The sequence below is a fragment of the Pleuronectes platessa genome, chromosome 12, assembly GCF_947347685.1.
Source record: "Pleuronectes platessa chromosome 12, fPlePla1.1, whole genome shotgun sequence".
Taxonomy (NCBI): domain Eukaryota; kingdom Metazoa; phylum Chordata; class Actinopteri; order Pleuronectiformes; family Pleuronectidae; genus Pleuronectes; species Pleuronectes platessa.
Window position 1 is genome coordinate 17,576,092 of NC_070637.1, and position 19,189 is coordinate 17,595,280.

The following is a 19,189-nucleotide window of genomic DNA, read 5'->3' on the forward strand; positions in this document are numbered from 1 at the left end:
ATTCAGTCACTTGCACAAGATTTGTCGACTTGGGGGAGCGAGTCTAAGTGAAAGCAACAGCCACTAATTTATCTACTGGCACTCTGCAGAAAACCAGCGTCACCATGCCAACAAAGGTTGAGCTGGACAAACTGCTGGAGCCTTGCAGGTACCCCCCCCCCCCCTCTCTCTCTCTCTCTCTCTCTCTCTCTCTCTCTCTCTCAGGTGAGACTCATGACTTTCAGTGACATTATCAGCAGAGTAAGTAAGAGAGGTTTTTAGAGGGTCAGCGGTGCTTCCCACTTGATGGCACTTCACACTGAGGTTCAAGCAGACCCTCACCACAGATATATCCAAACACAAGGACAAAACAATGAAACAGGCTCTGGGTTGTTCTGGGTTTAAGGATGTGCGGAGCTGAGGTGCAGTGGAAACGTTTGAACCTCCACAGAATACAGAATCTCTGACATCTGAAGTCTGACTCTGACTCTGAGTCTGAATCCCTCGAGGTAAGGGACGGTATTAACAAACGTGTGCAGCACTGCAAAGTAGAGCTCGACATGAGCATGGAGGGGTTGCTCCCTACTGCGGTGATCTAAACATACTGGAGCACATGCGACGAGGTGCCCTGCCTTGCTCACAAGCAGGTGGCAACAGCCGTCACATCAGAGCTTTGAGAGTTAGCTTTTCCTCTCGGGGAAAACTGTGCTGAAGAATCGAGGTGTCTTTGTCATTTGGAATAATGGTAACAAGTGTCCCAGCCACTGGTTGAACTCAGTATAACTGTGGTAAAATTGTATATCTTAAAACATGAAAAGACCAACCTGGACATATCTGTTTGATTTTAATTGTGGTCAATTTTATTGCCGTAAGATTTTGAGAGAGATTTATTGAGCACATTTGTGTTATTTATCTCAAATGTTTAATTTGTGTTTTCATGTTTATTGCACAGCCTTGTGGGTGAATAAATCTGTACAGTCGACATGTCTTATGTATTCTATCTTATATAATTGAATGTGTTTTTAATATTTAACACGTAACCCAGCTAGTAACATTTTCATGAAGAATATTATATCCATAGTATCCATTATACTATAATAGTATAAAAAGTTTTTTGATTTATTCATTCATCAAAATTAAAATCCATAAACCAATTTACAAAGGATTTAAATAGATTAAAAATAGAAGGACCAAATCATACCTACAAGTATATATAGTTTTTTCTGTACTGTTAATAGCCAAATATTTGTAATAAAATGATTTCTACAAACTTGAATGGACACATGTTTGACAGACATGTCAGGAGCATGTCAATGTTCAATGTTTATAAAAGGCTCATTCATGTTGAGCTCTGGCTCTTTTTGATATGTATTTTAGCCACAAATGGTCTTGCGGCTTATAGCTAAATGCATGTTGGGAGATATGGACTAATGGGATTTGTTGACTTTTACATGTTCTATATATTGCTAGTACAGTAGCAGTGCTTTTATCGTTGCCCCTTTGATGTGAAGCAACAGAGAAGTGGTGAACCTTCAAGCTTAAATCACATTACAATTCATTAATTACAAATGTTTTGAACAATGAATTGAAATAATTATTTAGAATTATAAGAATGGTTTTACAACCATTTTTCAGAGCATTCAGAATCTAACACAAACACAGACAGATTAACAAGCTGCCGTCTGTGAAAAGTATTAGTAAGATATTATCTGGAAGACATTCACTTGCACACGCTGACCTTTTTTGTGAGGATCGTCGCCTCTTATGCAAATTTTCTCGCAACCTTGTTGGTCAATGCTTGGAAATGTTTATGTATCATGATCAGAGCCCTTGCTTATTGTCCCCATTAGTCTGCGCGCACTGGCCCCTGTGGCGGAAGTGTTAGGACTGAGGTGTTTTTTATCGCCCGTACTTCACATTACAGAAGAAATGCAGGATTAGAATTCTATAAGATTACATCTGACAGTATATCCGTGTACCCCGATCACCTGGGGATTTTGGTTGCAGGCTGTACTATAATCGATGGTGTGTCATGTATTTCCATTGAGTTTAATGCGTGCTTAGGATTTCAAAGAATGAATATTGGATTTTGTGGGAATACGTCAGTACGTACAACATTTCCTGGTCCAACCTGAGTTGTGTCTTCTGTAACGTGATGTAACACTCCAGATTGGATTAAAATATCACAAACCTGGCACAATATTCCCTTAATTGTAATTATTTTAACGTTCCTGGAATGATTATTTTTGTTGGGCACCAGGAAATACTCATGTTCCAGCCGGATGAACTCGGGACACACCTGACTGAAAACATTGTGCAGATATCATGTGGCATTCTGACAATGCTTGACTTTCAAGAAGGGGCTCAATTTGCACCCTGTGCAAACAGTGCCAATGTCGATCTGCTGGTTGATGATGTGTATTTTCCCTGGTCCTCCGTTATTCTGCCACATCTATCTTCAGTGTGACTCAACTTCTTACAATGAGCCTGATTATGCCACCAACTGTGATACGACATTTCCGCATGAAACATATCCACTGAAAATCCAGCTTTAAGACTCGCAATCTTAAAGCGAGTCTGTTAGTTGGCTCTAAAAACTTAGCTGGAATATTCGCTGACAGCTGCAGTCAGCTTGGATTCACACCAATGTTGACCCAGACTCTCTGTAAAAAGCCCTGTCAACACGAATCAGGATTACATAGCATCACCCACTTCCCTGCCCTCGTTCTGTTTGTTCCAAATTCCCCCTGCACAAAGCTCCGTTGGTGCATTATCGTCCTCTGCAAGCTCGAAAGTAGCCCAATTATAGGTTTCAATACAAAAATGACAACCGTTTTCTTGTGATTATAGGCAAGCCAACAATCACCTGCCTCTTCCTATAAGACGAGGATGAGAGTGCTTCCTCTAAAGGAAGGAAAATTAGCTTTTTCCCTCCACTTTCCGTTCCCTTTCATGAAGAAACAGAGGCATGGTTTTCCTCTGCAGATCATCAGGACATCTTGCCATTAGACATCAAACCAGGCCATCGAGGCCGCCATCTCTTAATAGCAGTTTTATGTGCTCCTCCCTAACCTCACATGGCCCAAAGCTTTGCCGGCAGGAAGATGTTGTGTGACAGCAAATCATTGGTCGATCATGAATAATGATCCTGATTTCAGGCTCGGTTTGTTCTAACCGGAGAACAATTAGATCAATACTGTTTCATTAACAGCTTAAATGAACAACCGCCCATTTGTCCCCCTGACCTTTGTTCTGCTGGCGTCTCCAAACGTCAATGGTTGAACTCAGAAAAAGTGATGTGTTTTTATTTGAAGCCCAACCCTGTTGTTGATTGTTCTTAAAATTGGTCGTATTTTTCACTTACATATAATATATAACGTGTTTGTTCTTTAAAGTCAAACTAGGCATTTGCTCCCTGTTGTCTTAGTTGCACGAGGGCGTTTGAAAATTGATCCTGCAGTACTGCACATTTCGACCATACAGGTGATTCAAATCTTCTGTTTGTCAGTAATTTAAATGTTTCCATTGGAGAAACTTAACCGTGATAAGGTTGCAGGGCGTAAATAAGGCCCAGTGTAGATGTCATTCAAATCTTCCTCCAGCTGAGCAAAATATAGAGTTTTTGACTCATCAATAATAAATCATCTGTCCCATGACGTCATGACAAGTATCTGTGGCTCCATGCTCTTAGGATGTTGACAGCGTAGTGATGACAGCCTGTCGAGGTCCTGATGGTAGCCACTGTGGAACCAGTAAGCAAAGCAAAGCAGGTGTTCTCATCACGTCTCAATTCCCTGCCAGCACCCTCCATCAATATCAATCCCACCAGCTCAAACACCTGCAGGATTGAGGCCTGTGTCGATTACATATGTTTGTTACCATCTGCAGTAAAGAGAAGGACATGGTCAGACACTCTGTTGATATGAGGAATTTATTTCTGATTACTTTAGGATAGCGAGTGTATCAGAGCTGAAAAGAGATTGCTATTTGTCTGTGATTTTCTATCCTTAATCGTCTATTATAACATAAAATTTCCTTTAGGCCTATTTTGATCCAACATATTCAGGTACATTGGAAAAGACGTAGCAATTGTTGATAAATTCCACTAAAACAAAAAGGTTATTAAATAATAGCCCTATTTTTACATTTGTTATCATGTACGTGCTGTTTTGACCAAGCTCGCTTCTTTACCCTCTATTGTTTTGGTCATTTGTTGCGGGCTGGACAGTTGCAGCACAAATCCAAAGAGCCCCTCTGGTGCAAAAGAGAGGCCTTCAGAGTAATAGAAAATTAAGTGTTTTGGTTTGCTGGCCTTGGAAATAGCTTCCCTTCCTGGAATAAGAGAGGGGAAAAGAAAAATATGAGACATAGTGCATGTGTGTTCAGTGTGAGTGTGAAATGTTTAAGATCCTACAGGATTTATTAGTACAAATAAAAATACAGAAATAATTGATTCCGTTTGCTTGTATTAAATATATATAGAAATGCATTGAGGTATACAGATATAAATGTATCACATCCTTTGTAAATAATTATGATAGATTAATAATAGGACTATTAGAGAAGAATTAACTTAAATTAATAATATATAAGAATATGGGTCAGAACAGTGTCATAAACATACCCCCACACTCTGTTTGTGGAACCATTTGAATGGGATATCAGCTAGACTTTCAATCCAGACAATTAGTACAGATTTCCAATTGTTGAGATAAAAAGCAAATTGTGAATTTCGTAACTTCACACGACAGAAAATGGTTTTAAGTCTCAATAGCTTTAGACAGTCAATAGATGAACCTCTGAATGTGATCCTATTAAATTCATAGTGAGGAAGCTTTGCCTTCTTGTTATTCATGTTCTGGTAAAGTAAACATCCACTTTATCCACTTGTTGCCAACTGCTGTAACTAACATCATTTTCATTATTGTAGGGATGATAGAATTAACATGAAATAGGAGCCTATGTCAATACTATGATTAATATAATAGAATTGTTGCTCTTGGTTCGTATTCAAAGACAAACTGAGGTGATGTCATCCAGTCAGAATATATATTTATTGAGTGTAAAGTAGATATTTCTGACTGAGGTCGCTTCCAGCATGACCTTTAAAATGTCAAGTTGACAGGTTGCTCGTTGTAAAACCAAACAGGTCAGCTCAAAGTGCATCACACTGGATGACTGTACCGCTCAGAAGAAAGGACAAAAAACATGTTGGCTTTGGTCTCTAACAGGCAACTTCCTCTCACAGTAACAACCCCCCTCTCTCAGTTGAGGAAAGGGGAATATTGGGAAGATAAATAAGTAATTTTGTGCTTAGGATCGAGATGGCAGGGATGGAAAAGGGTTTTCAACACAGTACCACAGCTGCACTTTGTTTCAAAAGGGTTATTATTACAGGTCAGAGGTCAGGGGAGGGATCACGTCATTAATTAATTGGTTTTGCAGTTAGACAATGACAAATGGAGGGACCTAAATGGGATAAGAGGAAAGATTAATCTCGAATCACGCGTTCACGTTTGCACAAAATTCAATCAAATTTGTCCTTTCATAAAAAAATGTTTTATCCATCAATGGCAGCAGGCTAGATATATTCTATCCAAAAATCCTTCTAAGCAGCTTCTCCCCGGAAAACCTGAGGCAATAATATGTAAAACAGCTCACTGTGGGATGGATCAGCCACAGTGTGTCCTCCCATGGGGAACCTTGAGTTTTTCCACATGGAGGAGCAAAGATGTTGAATGTCACCATGTGATGAAGAAGAAAAGGCAAAAAGGCGAATGCAACCATAAAGCACTCCACACTTTGGGGTGCTGCCGAGACTCTATCCATGGAAATCAAGCACATTAGTAGAGCAAGGTACCTTGATTAAGATGTTATTTCATTTAAGATGGTCTGGTACCCCAGAGTTCTAAATATGTATTGATTTAGTTGAGTAAATCATCTGAAGTTATTCAGAAGCATGTTTGCTCGTGAGTAATCCTGAGGAAAGGAAAAAGGGAGAAATGAGGGAAAGGTGGTGTCCACAGAAATCAAATTAAAACAGAAAATAAGTTCATAAATTCAAATGTAGACAACACAAGCAAATCATCAAGGACTTTTAATGATGTACTGAGTTTGTAATATTGCTCAACGCTGCGCCTCAGCCAGATCTTCAGGAGGACAAACAGGCCTATGGTTGATCTGAAATTGTCTCTTGTTTTCAAATCTGCTTTAGATGCAGGAGGGAGCCTCCTTCCCTTCTATCCCCTCCACATCTTCCTCTGCTTTTCTTCCAAGTGGCTGCACCCATCCTCCTGTTGTGTCCTCTGCTCATAATGCAACACAGATTTATGCCTTTTCCGACCCATTGCCTTGGCTTCACATATAGAAACTGCATGATTGTGACCCAATGCCCACTGTGTTATAGTGTGCTTCTCATGGATATGAAATGCCACACAAAATATTCCTCAAGCGTCTCAAAATGGATGGAAGAAAAGATCATCTCTATCAATCTGTGTTTGACTGGGTAGAGATCTTTTGTCTCTGATGATCAAAGTAAACGTTTCATATCATTCAGCAGAGCCCCATCTCGAGCTGGAGCAAGTCTAGCCCTGATCTCAACAGTTCGACCTCTTCGTCCAGCAGATCTTATGTTTTAAATTCTGATTGAAGCTTTTGTGGATTCATTGTTTTCTCAAGCGTGGGATTGAATGATTGAATTAAAGCTCAGCTTCAAATTGAATATATTAGTTTCATCAAAGACAAGGTAGTGCCCCATTATGCGGATCAGTAAGTCAGGTGTCTCAGTTTTCATGTGGCATATCATTGCGTTGTCATGTTTGACAGGGTGGGAAGGTACTGTATATCCTGTGAAACAATGAGAGTTTGTCAATAGTGGTGTTCTTTTTTAGCAACATTACTTTTTTTTGATCAATTATGAAGTACTCAAAATACATCTTTCCGCAGAGCTAAGAAAGCGTCATCTCCGGGAAGTAGTGTGTTTGTTGCTGACTCCCACATCACAACCTTTGAAGATGTCAGAAAGAAAGCACACACTCATTTTAATCTCTATTGGTGACAGGTCCACTCACGCAGACATATTTAGTGTAACAGCTTATGATAGATGCTTTAAAGAGTCCGTCTGGGCAGAATCTATGATTCACTAAAAGCCCAAGTTGTTGAATAGCAGAGCAGTAAAAATTACTCCTTTCAGTAGTATTCACTATTCAGTAGTGGATAAAGTAAATGTTTTTCCTTGTTGGTCAGAAAAGGCTCTTAGAACACTTACGTTAAAAAATGTAGAGATTAGTCAGAAGCTGTCTGACGTGCCTGATGCTGTCTCTGTATAAATGCGTACATTGAAAATGTAATTTACAAGCGATCAGGGCTCTGAATGTTTTCGGACCATTTCCATTTTGCACTAAGCTGTGGATCAGGAGCTTTTCTGTCATTACAAGGTCTATTTCAGTATTCACAACATCCTCCGCAGGCCATACCAATTTTTTGTCAGTTGGAACTGCAAGGTGTCTGATGTCACATGGTAGTGATGATGCTACTCACAGATGGTTTCATTCAAAGCACGTTGCCCCAATATATCCCTGACTTTGCCATGTATGGCTTGCAAAGGAAGTAACTCCTCCCTTGTATCAAACTCCACATCGATCCCACATACAAACTTTTGTTGTTTCATTGCAGGCCAGAGAGAAAGACGTGGTATTCCTTGTGTTCTTTTAATATCTTGTGTCATTTCAGTAATCTGCTCTGTGACTGCACATCGACACAAACTCACAATGAAGAATTTGCATGTGTCAAGACCGCAAAAGAGTGTTGACCTTATCCGAGACCTTTTGTTCTTGCAACCTTTTTGGTTCATTTCATTTACAGAGCGCCACCTTGGTCATCTACTTTTCCTTATGACAGGATGTGTCATCTCTGCTTTGTGTTTCCTTAGTGTCAGTCACACAGTAGAGGTTCAACACAACTCGTGTTAATGGGTGAGACAAAGATTGTATCGCTCACTTTAAATGGTACCTGTTAAAGAGACTTAACAATATGTTATACTTATGTAGTGAAATGACTCGCAGAGATATATCACGATTATGTAATGATTTTTAAAAATCTTGAAAACTTGAAGAAGCACAAAGATGACCTCTTAATTTAAAATCCCTTTTAAAACACACTTCTACTGAAACAAATGATTTGACCTAGTTTGTTTACTTTGATTATTTCCTTTACATATATCTTATTTATTCTGAATGAAGTACCTCAGAACGTCCTTCTACCAGAAAATCCATTATTATTTTATCTGGGTCATTGTAACATCTATCCAGATACTGAAATGAGTAGGCTACTTCAAAACATACTTTTGAAAGCCTTTCTTGATTATGTCTGGCAAATTAATTTGTTTCATCATGTCTTGTTTAGATTTGTTGTACTTGCTGATTGCGAAGCACTTTGTAACTGTGTTTTAAAAAAGTGTTATTTGAAACAAAATAGATTTTTTATAATTAATGCGGCTGCTACGTGATTGTAGCTGAAAACAGAAGACACAATCAAGCATTTTTAAACATCCACATGAGCAGGATTTGAAAGAACAGTGCTCTCCTGTGTGTGTTTGTGTGTGTCGGCTTGTTTGTTCATTTATTTCTCCCTTTTGTCAAGTGAGGGAGCTTTAATAGATTCTGCTTTTTCTCCTTCCCTTTTTTTCCACTTTGTATAGCAGAGACAGGGTTAAATCTCTGAAAATCAATTTGTGAAACCATCCAGCCCCACTGTGCAACAGAACTTCTTTGGCTTTATTTTCTACACAACACATTCAGCTGCATTCTGTACTTCCACATAGTTTTCATCAAGAAACTCAGCAATTGTTGTGGGTATTTGTAGTCACGGCATCAGGTGTCGAACTCAGGATTTTTATCAACAACCACCAAAGACTGACTATGGGAGTTGGCGACCATTCATTGATAGCATCATTATTGAATTGTTTGTGTTTTCTTCCCAGTGTGATGGGCTCCACATCCCTATTTGTGTGAATTGACCACCAGGGGGTCCAATTTAATGTCATTTGTTTGTTCTGATTGTCCGCAGCTATGTACAAAGCCCAGGTCCTGAGACAATATGTGGGATCTGTCGATATATCACAGCATGGGTCCATCTAATCTGTAAACAGTTTGATTAGTCTAACCTACTTTTCACCATGTTTTCCAAGTACAGCAAATTGTCCACTAACCAATGAAACCAAGATCCCACTTTGCTGTGAGTCACCGCAGTAGACTTAGGTTGATGTATAGTGACCTCCTGTGTTGAAAAGGTAAAACACACACACGTGCACATGCTGGCAGCCACACTGATGTTTGTTTTTGGATCGATGAACAAGAATAATTATTTAGCAAATGTTACATTATGTCATTTCGTTTTAATTTTATTCAACAATATTTAATAATAATTTGTTAATCAAACAAGACTCAGTGTCCAAAAGAGATTATGTCAATGGCGTAAAAGCAGCAGTTGAAATTAGTTAATGCCTATAAAATCCACATTGAATCTTGAAATAAGCTACGCATTCAATCATGATGGTTCAAATCATTTAAAAACTCTTCTTCTTTGTTTGGTTTGTTGGCAGGTGGTAACAAACATCAACTGTGCCTTCTTCTTCTCATGAAAACTTCCTCCATCAAACATGAATAATGTTTTTTAGCTTATATAACTAATTCACATCTGTGCATTTTTCCTTTGAGTCAAAGGAATCCGGTCTCTGCCACATGAAGAGTGGAGACTAGGCACTGACAAAACAACATATGAGATCCAGTAGATGCAAATAATGCACCTTGTCATTGGTTGCCAACCACCAATAAACCGAACAGAACAACAACAACAACAACAACAACAACAACAACAACAAACACAAGTTGTGTGAGTGAGCAAGTGGTTTTTTGGTGTCATTGGGTATTATCACAGAAAATGACTTGTGCTCTTTGGTGATACACTATGACATGTTGGAGGAAACACTTTTATTAAAGGTTACATGTATGATCAATTTTTTTTTTTATTCATCCCCAATATTTTGACCTCAGTTACCATCATTTTAAATGCCACCAATAGTCAAAGTATTTTTTTAGTGTAGCCATTTTGATGTAGTCATACTGTGGCTTGAGCCAGTCATTTCGGTCTCTGATAAATGTTCTCACATATGCAGTAGGCGTGCAAGCCACAACATGACACCGAGCTGTTGGTTCAGTTCACACACAGGAACTGCGTGTGCTTCTATGGTATTTCAAACTATCTCCTACTTATGAAAGATGAGTGAACACGGAGGAAATCAGTAAAACCACAGCAGGCAGAAAAAAAAGCCTTGAACCTAAAAAACAATCTACTTTTTTTTTTACTGTGTCACTTCCAGGGAAAAACAGCTGCTGTATATTTCTCTTTAGGTTTGTAATATATCTCAGGAAATAGCTGCCAGTTTAACAAGCCAGTCAACTATCGCATGTATCTTGTAATAAACTGTGTATGTACAGATGCATGAGTTATAAAATATGATTGTATCTGGACAGAATACTTTGAGTCTTTATTAACAAGGTAATATGGGCTTATATTTAGAGGACACAGAAATACTTGGTAATTACACAGGTCATATCTTGGTGATAATAATGAGGTTTGAATTCTGTAATAGGGTATTATTTCAAGGTATTTATATGACAGCGATACCAGCATTATTCCTCTTAACTATGCAGTCTCACTATTATTAAAAACAGTGTGTTTCGCTATTAGCATTAACTGTTACTCTACGTTAGGATTTAAATAGAGTGGCATTTTTCTGTTCCTTTTTCAAGCTGTTCTTCCCTGTGGTACTTTCAGGTTCTTGTTCTAGGGTTGCTGTATTATAGAAAATTAAAAAAAACATCATACTTAACCTTAAAACATTCTCATTGTTGTCAATATATGAATGTTATTCACTGTGTAATGACCATGATGTTATCAGGTGCTGCTCCCAAGATGTTAAACCTTATAACCTTGTTATTACTGAGCTGGAGTGTAAAGTGCTACAGGTTTAACAATATATCACTGAGCTGTGACGCACTAAACTTAAATCAGGCATTAGTTCGACATTTCAATACAATTAGATTTGATGTATAACATTTATTTCTCTTTGGTGAGTTACATACTTCACAGAAACAAGATTGACTGATAAAGAAGGCAGAAAGTTTTCATTGTTGTGTAATGGCACAGTACAACATAAAGATGTTTTAGTTGTGAGTTGTTTATATACAGTCTATGGTTGACACACAGTTTGATGTAATGAGTGATCTATCAAGCCTTTACAATCAGTAGGTTTAACCATGGCTGCACTGCACCCCCTCGTGCTCCTGTTATTTGCCACTCTTTGACACCGCCTGTATCGCCTTGATCCACTCCTTTCTCTCCTCGCTGGTGGATGCTTGGAGGAAGTAGTGGACCTCATCCGATGTGATGATCTCGAAGAGGTTGCCGTCAATGTTGTATTTTTTGGCTGCAGAGACGAGAGAGGGAGTTAAAAAGGGAGAGAAGGGGAAGAGAAACACACTGGCAGTAAACACTTTTTATATTTGCCGGCCTCAGAGGGGAAGCAGCCAGTGGGGGTGTTGTCACTCACCATCAGGGACAAACTCCACCGCCGTAACCACAGAGCCACGGAGATGGATGGAGCCCAGAGGCTCATCGCCCTGACAGGGAGAAAGAAAGGGAAGAAAATACACACACTTTTTCATTTTCTGGATTTTAGCACTGTCTGTGGGTGAGGGTAACTGCTGACTGCCTCTTTACCTTGGTGGGATCATAATAATGCATAAAGGCAGGGTCATCTCTCAGGATGAACTTTCGCACCTTCCAGTTCTTTCGCCTGTGTCCCTGTGATAAAAGAACACAACGGTTTAAGGAAATGTCAAAAAAAAAGTGAAGCACACTTCCTCTTTCAGCGGATGTAATGTGTTACTTGAGATAACTGTAACTGGCCAGCTGTGTGTGTTATTTTTAATCACATAATAGTGTATAAATGTGACGTGTTTTGCATTTGGACAGTATAGCAGAGATGGCCTTTCATCTGGAGATACTTATTAGCATATTTGATCTAAGTCTAAGATCTAAGTTGTGTAATTAAACAGTGTCAAATCAGAAAAACACAGTCAAATTCACCTGTTTAAGTAAACACCCTTGTTTTATGATATTTCCTCTGAATTCCTCCTTCAGAAGCACATCTTCATCACTGGAGTAGCCTTCACAGAAGAACCCACTGTCGGCCTGTCACAAAAACACATATAGATATAGAATACGTTCTAATACTGTTTTATATACATGTGTTAAAGGTGCCAAAGCTTCATTTTTCATGATCTTCTCCAATCACATGAATACAGATTTCCTCTGCTCTCCTGTAGCCAATCAAAACAAACGAGTAATGTTTGACTTTCATCTGAACTTACAAAGTAGTAAAGAGCGTCTGTGTGATCTAAGAAGGTGGTCAGCTCTGCGCTCTCTGCTCCGTCTTTGGCCCGGTCACCTGCAGGCTGCACAAAACCCTCATTCAGGAGCCCTGCTGCTAACATAAGGGCCTCAGGCCTGTTTCTTGCTTTCTCCATTGAAATCAGCCAATCCACCACCGTCACACCTGAGAAAAACAGTGAAGGAGAGAGAAATGGTGAGGCCATTATGACGTCATAGAGAGAAACAGAAACGCTTCCAAACGTGTGGCATCAATAAAACCCAGACAACAGTACCTGTGAAACAGTGATTGAAGACTCGGTTCTCCTGCTCCAGTTTCAACTCTTTCACTCCATCATCCTGGTCTTTCATTAGTGTGTACAGCTCACTGCAAACACAATGGAAACACAACTTGTCTTCAGTCACGACAGAGTACCATTTACTAAACCCCCTGTCTTAAAACTGTCTTTGTAAAAATAACACCCTGTGAATGTGTGATGTTCAGAGACACATATCGTGTTTGTGAGTAAATAATACGATTTGCAGGTTTCTCATCAGCTTCTGACTTTTCAGTTAACATCGGCTCAATCTTAGCTGTGACTCAATGTCTTGATTAGTCCATTCAGCCAGCAACAGTCAGCATTTCACAAGCAAGATGTCACAGAACGTACGTGAGGTTAATCGTGTCGGCCAGGCGGATGGAGCGTCTGGTCGACTTCCTGGCGAACTTCTTCCCCCCCTGCAGGCAGGTTATGGCTCTCTTGATGTCCTTGACCCAAAACTCTCTCTCCTCCACGTGTGAAGCTTGGAAGAAGTGATCCTGCTTCTTCTCAGTGGTCAACTTGAAAACCAGCTAAACGGAGCATTACCAGTCAGTCAGGCTGTTTGAACGTTTTCTCCTTCTCCTCTTAGATACGAGGAAAATCCACAACAATGACAATTCCTGTTAATCTTTGTTGTTCAAAGTATACTCAAGACTTTCTTACCGTCCTTTTGCTAAAATCCTGACACGGACTGACGAGGGCTGCTCCCTTCAGAGGGATCATTCCTTTTGGAGAACGGTCTGTTTTCTTTTTGAAGAATTCCACGCCATCCTCTGACAGCACCACCCACACGGCCTTCCAAGAGTTCAGCACTGTGCCCTGGAGATGAATGAGACAGGTGACCATGTGAAGCCTTTAGCTAGAATAGTTGTTAAAAAGGTCATGTTGTATTTGAGCTACCTATTCTAACATCTCACTGTAATCACTGAAGGTATTTGTGTCACGTACTTTTATCTGGATATTGGTCTCAAATATTACAGAACGTCTTGTTTTACCTTTGGGAGTAAATGTGACACATAGTTGTATCTTTGAAGCTCATATAGAACAGGCCACTGTAGCCAGGGTTTGCCTGCACAGGACTTACTTGTTAGTCTAATCGATCCTTCCTGGTATTTAGCCTATAATAATTATAATAATAGTAATAATAATACTAAAAAAACTTTATTTTTATAGCACCTTTGATAAAAGAAATGCAGCTCAAAGTGCTTTATATACAACATAGATACAAATAAATACATGATAGTAAGAATAAAAAAAAGTTAAAATGTAATTCATATAAAATAACTAATTTTAAGAAACATGGTAAAATTACATTTAAATGAAACTCATTACATTTGAAAGGAACAATTGCTGTAGATGATCTCGTTGTTCTAGAGGGGACATAGTTAAATAGAGAGTAAGGTTAGCTTGTGGCAATTGTCTTTTCTTAATTGTTCAATAGTTTTACATCTGGATGTTATAGTTTCTTTCTTTGACTCAGTTTTTCCAACGAATCTACTGACACACGCACACAAACACACAAACACACACACACACGTCATTGATATTGTTGGGTTATCTTAGACAGGAACAAGCATTCCCAGTCTCCCAGAGAGACCTCCTTTGATGGCCTTGGGAGTCTACAAGTATAAGGTTGTGTGTCTTTGAGATCCCAGTAAACAGCTCAGTAAATGATCATGGCTCAGAACAACAAAGTCCTGCTACAGGATGACGGTTTGACATGTTAAACCGTTGTACAGTTCAATTTTTTACAAATTATTAAAATCTAACTTGACAATTGCAAATGAGTCGTTACTGTATATACTATATTTTATGCCTGTAAAGAGTTTGTGTACAGTTGTCATTTTTGTCATTTTTGTCAAACAGACCAGCTTACATCGGGTTATTATATTCCAAACTTCTTATTGTCCATCTGCTGACTCAGACCAAGAATGTTTGTTTCTGTATCCCACAGATATTGTAAATTATTGGTTGGGGGAGTTTGTTGGATTTAAAATTATTATTTTTGTGTGAAAGAAATTAATTTGATCTGTATATAAGTTATGTATGTAAGATGATTTTATGGTTTAAATAAATGTCACCTGAATGTCATGCAGTTGTTTTATTTTGAGCATATTATTGCAATTTCTGCATTGAAACTGTAAAAAAAAACGTTTATGCACGTTTTTTTGTTATTTTTAACACATATTTGTGTTACTAAAAACAAATTGTGTTGAAATATGTTACACACATCATGTGTTAAATGTTCTAACACACTGATTGTGTTTAGAGCAACACAAAACAGGTTTTCCTTAACTAGAAAAACAAATGTGTTAAAAGTTAACACATTTGAGAGTGTGAACTCACATACCACTCATCAACTTCTTCCTGACACCTCTGACTGTTCCACAACTCTGTCCATGATGATGAATGTTTTATGAAACCGCCCTCAGCTGTGACCATGACGCACAGATGTGGCGCCCTTACAATAAAATGCAGAAGATCTAACAAAGTGCTTTGGAATAACAAAATGAAAATAACATACAGTGAGCACAGGGTGATACAGTAAGTTACACACATTTGTAAGAATACTATAACTTGGCATGGAAAGCAAGTTGATTAAATTAAAGTTTATAGATATGCAGGAGGTTTTCATGTTGGGCGGAAAAAAACAAAAAGTCACACCTGGCTCAGTCTACGAAAAGAAAGTTTGGTAGAAAACCTGTTCCTTGTTTTATTGCGGTTTCTGAAGAGAAGCAGGAACTTGAGTTTTTGTTGCAACTGAGGAACCGAATAATGTTTGTGAGAATTATGCAGCAACTTTCATCACCGGCACAGCTATTCCTGCCAGTGGTGGTGTGATGTGAAACAATACTTACCTTCAACATCCAAGTTGGACTCTTTTTAGTTAGTGATGCATAAACTAAACAGAAACCACCGAAGTATCTCATCTTGGTTTGCAAACTTAAAAGTGGTAGTATTATTCTCTGACCCACACTTTTTATTGCAACTTAGAATTCAGTATTTTTTATCTAATATACTTATAAATATTGAGTTTATCACTGTGAAGTATCTCTGCTGTTTCAAAATGTCAGAATTTCCAATTTGAATGTAATTTCTGCTTTAAATTAATTGTTACTTTTGAACAAGGTCAAACAAATGCCGGAGCCGAAGGAGGAACTTTGACTTGTACCGTGTTTTCTGGCAGCTCTTACCTTTTTCACCAAATATCCCTCCCTGATCTCCTCTGGCTCCATTCTTCTGCTCTCCGCTGCTGTCGGCTGCAACTCTTATAGTGACTGTCAAGCTGTACCCAGCAACACTCTCTTTTTATCTCTCTCGAACTCTGTGTCCGTGTCAAAACCACAAAATACACACGAGCACTGACTCACAAGCAGGAAGTTGTGTTGGTGTGTGACAGGACTGAAAGGTGACCCAGCTTCCTCTTCTCTGTTTTTTAGTTACAGCTTCGTGCTGCTGTTGCACTAATAGCTTTAAATTGAATAATTAGGGTTAAATAGACATGATTGGCCTATGGACATGTTTTATTTGGTCTAAAATACCTATCTCACCAATGTTCTTACAGTAAATATGCCTAGTTTAACCACATACAAATATAGATCAATCTTCTTCTCTGTGGTAATGGTTGAGTAATCCCCTTCACTGGACTTCCTCTATTACATCTCAAGCTATTTCTGCTCGCTGTCTTTTTTTTCTACGCCCTCCCTCCGATACTTTAAGGCACCTTTCGTATTGTGTCTATGCTTTGACCAACCAATCCTATCATTCAGGTCTGTGCTATCCATCTGTATGCAAATTTACTTTTATTTCCTAAACTAACTTTTTCTATTCCTTTTTTATGATTTTATTTGTATTGGTACTATATTACTATATACCATAATTCTGTTTGTATAATTAAAAAAAAAAAATTATGCTTTTGATCTGTACTGCTTTGCTTCTTTCATTTCACCGTTCTGTAACATGAAAGAAACTTGAAAACCACCAGAGATAAACTGTAGATAAGACATCTTGAATCTTGCAGTTTTGCATAGACTAAAAAAAGAAGAAGCTTTAACTGATGGTAGTGTCTCACAACAGCTGACCTGAGTCAGACTACAGTTAAGGTTATTTTTACCCTCGTATCTCAGTGTGGCTAAAGTGTGATGTAGATAAAGTAAAGTTGACAGACTGAAGAAGGACAAATTAAAAAAAATACTTATTTATTAATAGGCAGAAACTTCCACTTGTATGTAAAATAAGAGATCATGGAACTTTCAGCCCTAAAACTTTTAAACACAAACAACATGACGCAATATAATCTATTTATTCATCATACGGAGATGTTCTCTGACCTCTGCACTCACAGTCCTGACTCGGCTCTCATTTATCTTGTGACAGAATTCACCAGAGCTCACTCACTCTTCACCACAACATGTGTCCTAACGTGCGGTTTCCCAAACTGTGGTCGTCTCACTGCATGAGAGGAAATCTTCTTATCTGACCTTTCAGCTGTCGTCAAAGTGCTGACAATCGGCATGACGCTGTGTGAATGAGTGGAATAAACCAAGATCCACTGATGGTGTAACTGGCTGAACGACTGGGTGACATAATGAAAAGGTGCAGGGAAGATTGGGACTGTGATAATACTAAATATGACCTTTTTATAGTCTTTTTCAAATAATTCAGGAAAACATATTTCACAGTATGATGCAAGCCTCTACACACGTTCAGTTTATGTGGATTCCTTCTATTGTTGTACGACGCCGACTTCCGAGGGTGTATTTTGTGATGTTGCTGATGCTCCTCTAGAGGGCCTCACAAACCCATTGGAAATACAACAAACTGAATGACAGGAGGGAGGCGCTGCGCTGCATTCTGGGGTTTACACAAGAACTAAAAATAGAACGTCAAAGAAAACAAATCATATAATACAGGTTTTGAAAATAGTCTTTAATTGGGGATTCATCATATCAATCCAACTACTACAACGGTCCAATCATCCTGATCATTGGAGAGAGCTGCCTCATTTCTATCAACCAGAAAAGGAGATGTGGAATGTCTGCCTAGGAACATGCTTTTCCTCTTGATATGAACCCGTCCTATAAATAAATATGGTTTTGAGTTTAGTTCTGAGTCTTGGGGCAGTGAGTTTCACTACCTGTCGTCTGTGGGGGCGATGGAAAAGGGGCTGGAGGTATGAAATGTTCATATCACTGAGAAAACCGACAGATGCAATGAAATATTTTGTCGTCAGTCGACGGCTTCAGAGAAGAAATAAGACAAAGCATTAACCCTGGTTGCTTTTAAAGTGCCATGAGAGAATCCCACGTGTCTCCTCTTCCTCCCTGTGCTGTCTTTTATTTTTATCTACACACAGAGCACAAAGCAGCACTATAATGACGCACATCCTGGGAATAGACAGAAGAAATTGATCTGCTAGCACGAAAGCTTGAAGAGGAGATGAGTAAGGTACTGTAAGCATGATGCAACTGCAGACACAGGACATCATCGCAAAAAAACAACTAAAAAAACCCGCTCTCCTCCAAATCACTGAAACAACCTATGGACGTGCACTGTGAAACACCGGGTCTGGCGCATAATGTACCATGACCACTACATTAGATTATATATAGTATATACAAATATAAAATCATCTTCCCAGCTCCCTGGTGAGTCAGTGCTATGTGCAGGTGAATATCCTGCAGTGGAAATGAACCCAGAGCTTGAAGCCTTTCATTGCATGTGTTATTGCCACATTAACAGAAACAGCATCTTCCATCACCGCTAATACAGTAACATCAGTACCGGGTGAGGTGTATCTTGCACTATTTCGGAGATCACTTCCATTTTTCTCTCCCCTCTTATTGAACCGAGCAATAAATACTGCATGAGCTGTTCCTCCTGCTGCCCCACCCTTTGCCTTGGCTCTTGTTTTTGCAGCCCAGGGACTGAGACATCTTCATCCCGGTCCTCTGTACCTCACAAGCGCCATCAATAATTCTGCTAAAGAGTGCACCGGGCTGAAAATGGAAGGGGATGCTGCCGGGGGGGGGGGGGGCAGTTGATGGCTTTTCCATGGCACACTCAATCTGTCTACCTCCTTCCTCTCCTGCTGTACTCCCACACTTCTGAACATGACCTTCTGCGACGCAGTTTATCGTTTTGTGCCACGAGGACAACGGGCGCGCACGGCAGCAGCACACGGGCACACAGCCCTGGTGCCAGGCAGCCGCTGTTGATCGGCTGGAGCAGGTTTATTTATCTGTTTTATTAACCAAACACCAGTGAGCAGTGCACATTGTTAATCAGCGGAAAAGGGCAGAAAAGTTAACACAGGCAGCGGGATGGCAAACATAAAATGCATGATGAAATTTAAACAGCACCTGAAAAAAGGGCCAGTATATTGCAAACCTGTCGGGCTGTTAGAGATAAACAAAATATACATCACTGCAGATAACAGATATAAAAGAAATGCA

At 39.2% G+C, this 19,189-nt stretch overlaps 1 protein-coding gene across 1 annotated transcript; it reads right to left on the reverse strand.

Moving 5' to 3' along the window:
* Positions 1-11,077: 11,077 nt before the first annotated feature.
* On the reverse strand, positions 11,078-16,135 carry plek (pleckstrin). The gene is made up of 9 exons (XM_053436649.1): positions 15,929-16,135; positions 13,398-13,553; positions 13,083-13,264; positions 12,708-12,799; positions 12,414-12,598; positions 12,130-12,234; positions 11,761-11,844; positions 11,591-11,660; positions 11,078-11,467 (listed from the first exon to the last, which is right to left on the reverse strand). Exons 1-9 carry the CDS (start codon positions 15,968-15,970, stop codon positions 11,328-11,330), a joined length of 1,056 nt encoding a protein of 351 aa, XP_053292624.1. The 5' UTR covers positions 15,971-16,135; the 3' UTR covers positions 11,078-11,327.
* Between the last annotated feature and the right edge of the window lie 3,054 nt (positions 16,136-19,189).

Coding starts and splice junctions, on each gene's coding strand:
- plek (XM_053436649.1), bottom strand. CDS start 15,970: ATGGAGCCAGAGGAGATCAGGGAGGGATATTTGGTGAAAAAG. Junction 12,599..12,707: donor CTTCAATCACTGTTTCACAG/GTACTGTTGTCT, acceptor TGTTTTTCTCAG/GTGTGACGGTGGTGGATTGG. Junction 11,845..12,129: donor AAGGGTGTTTACTTAAACAG/GTGAATTTGACT, acceptor CTTTTATCACAG/GGACACAGGCGAAAGAACTG.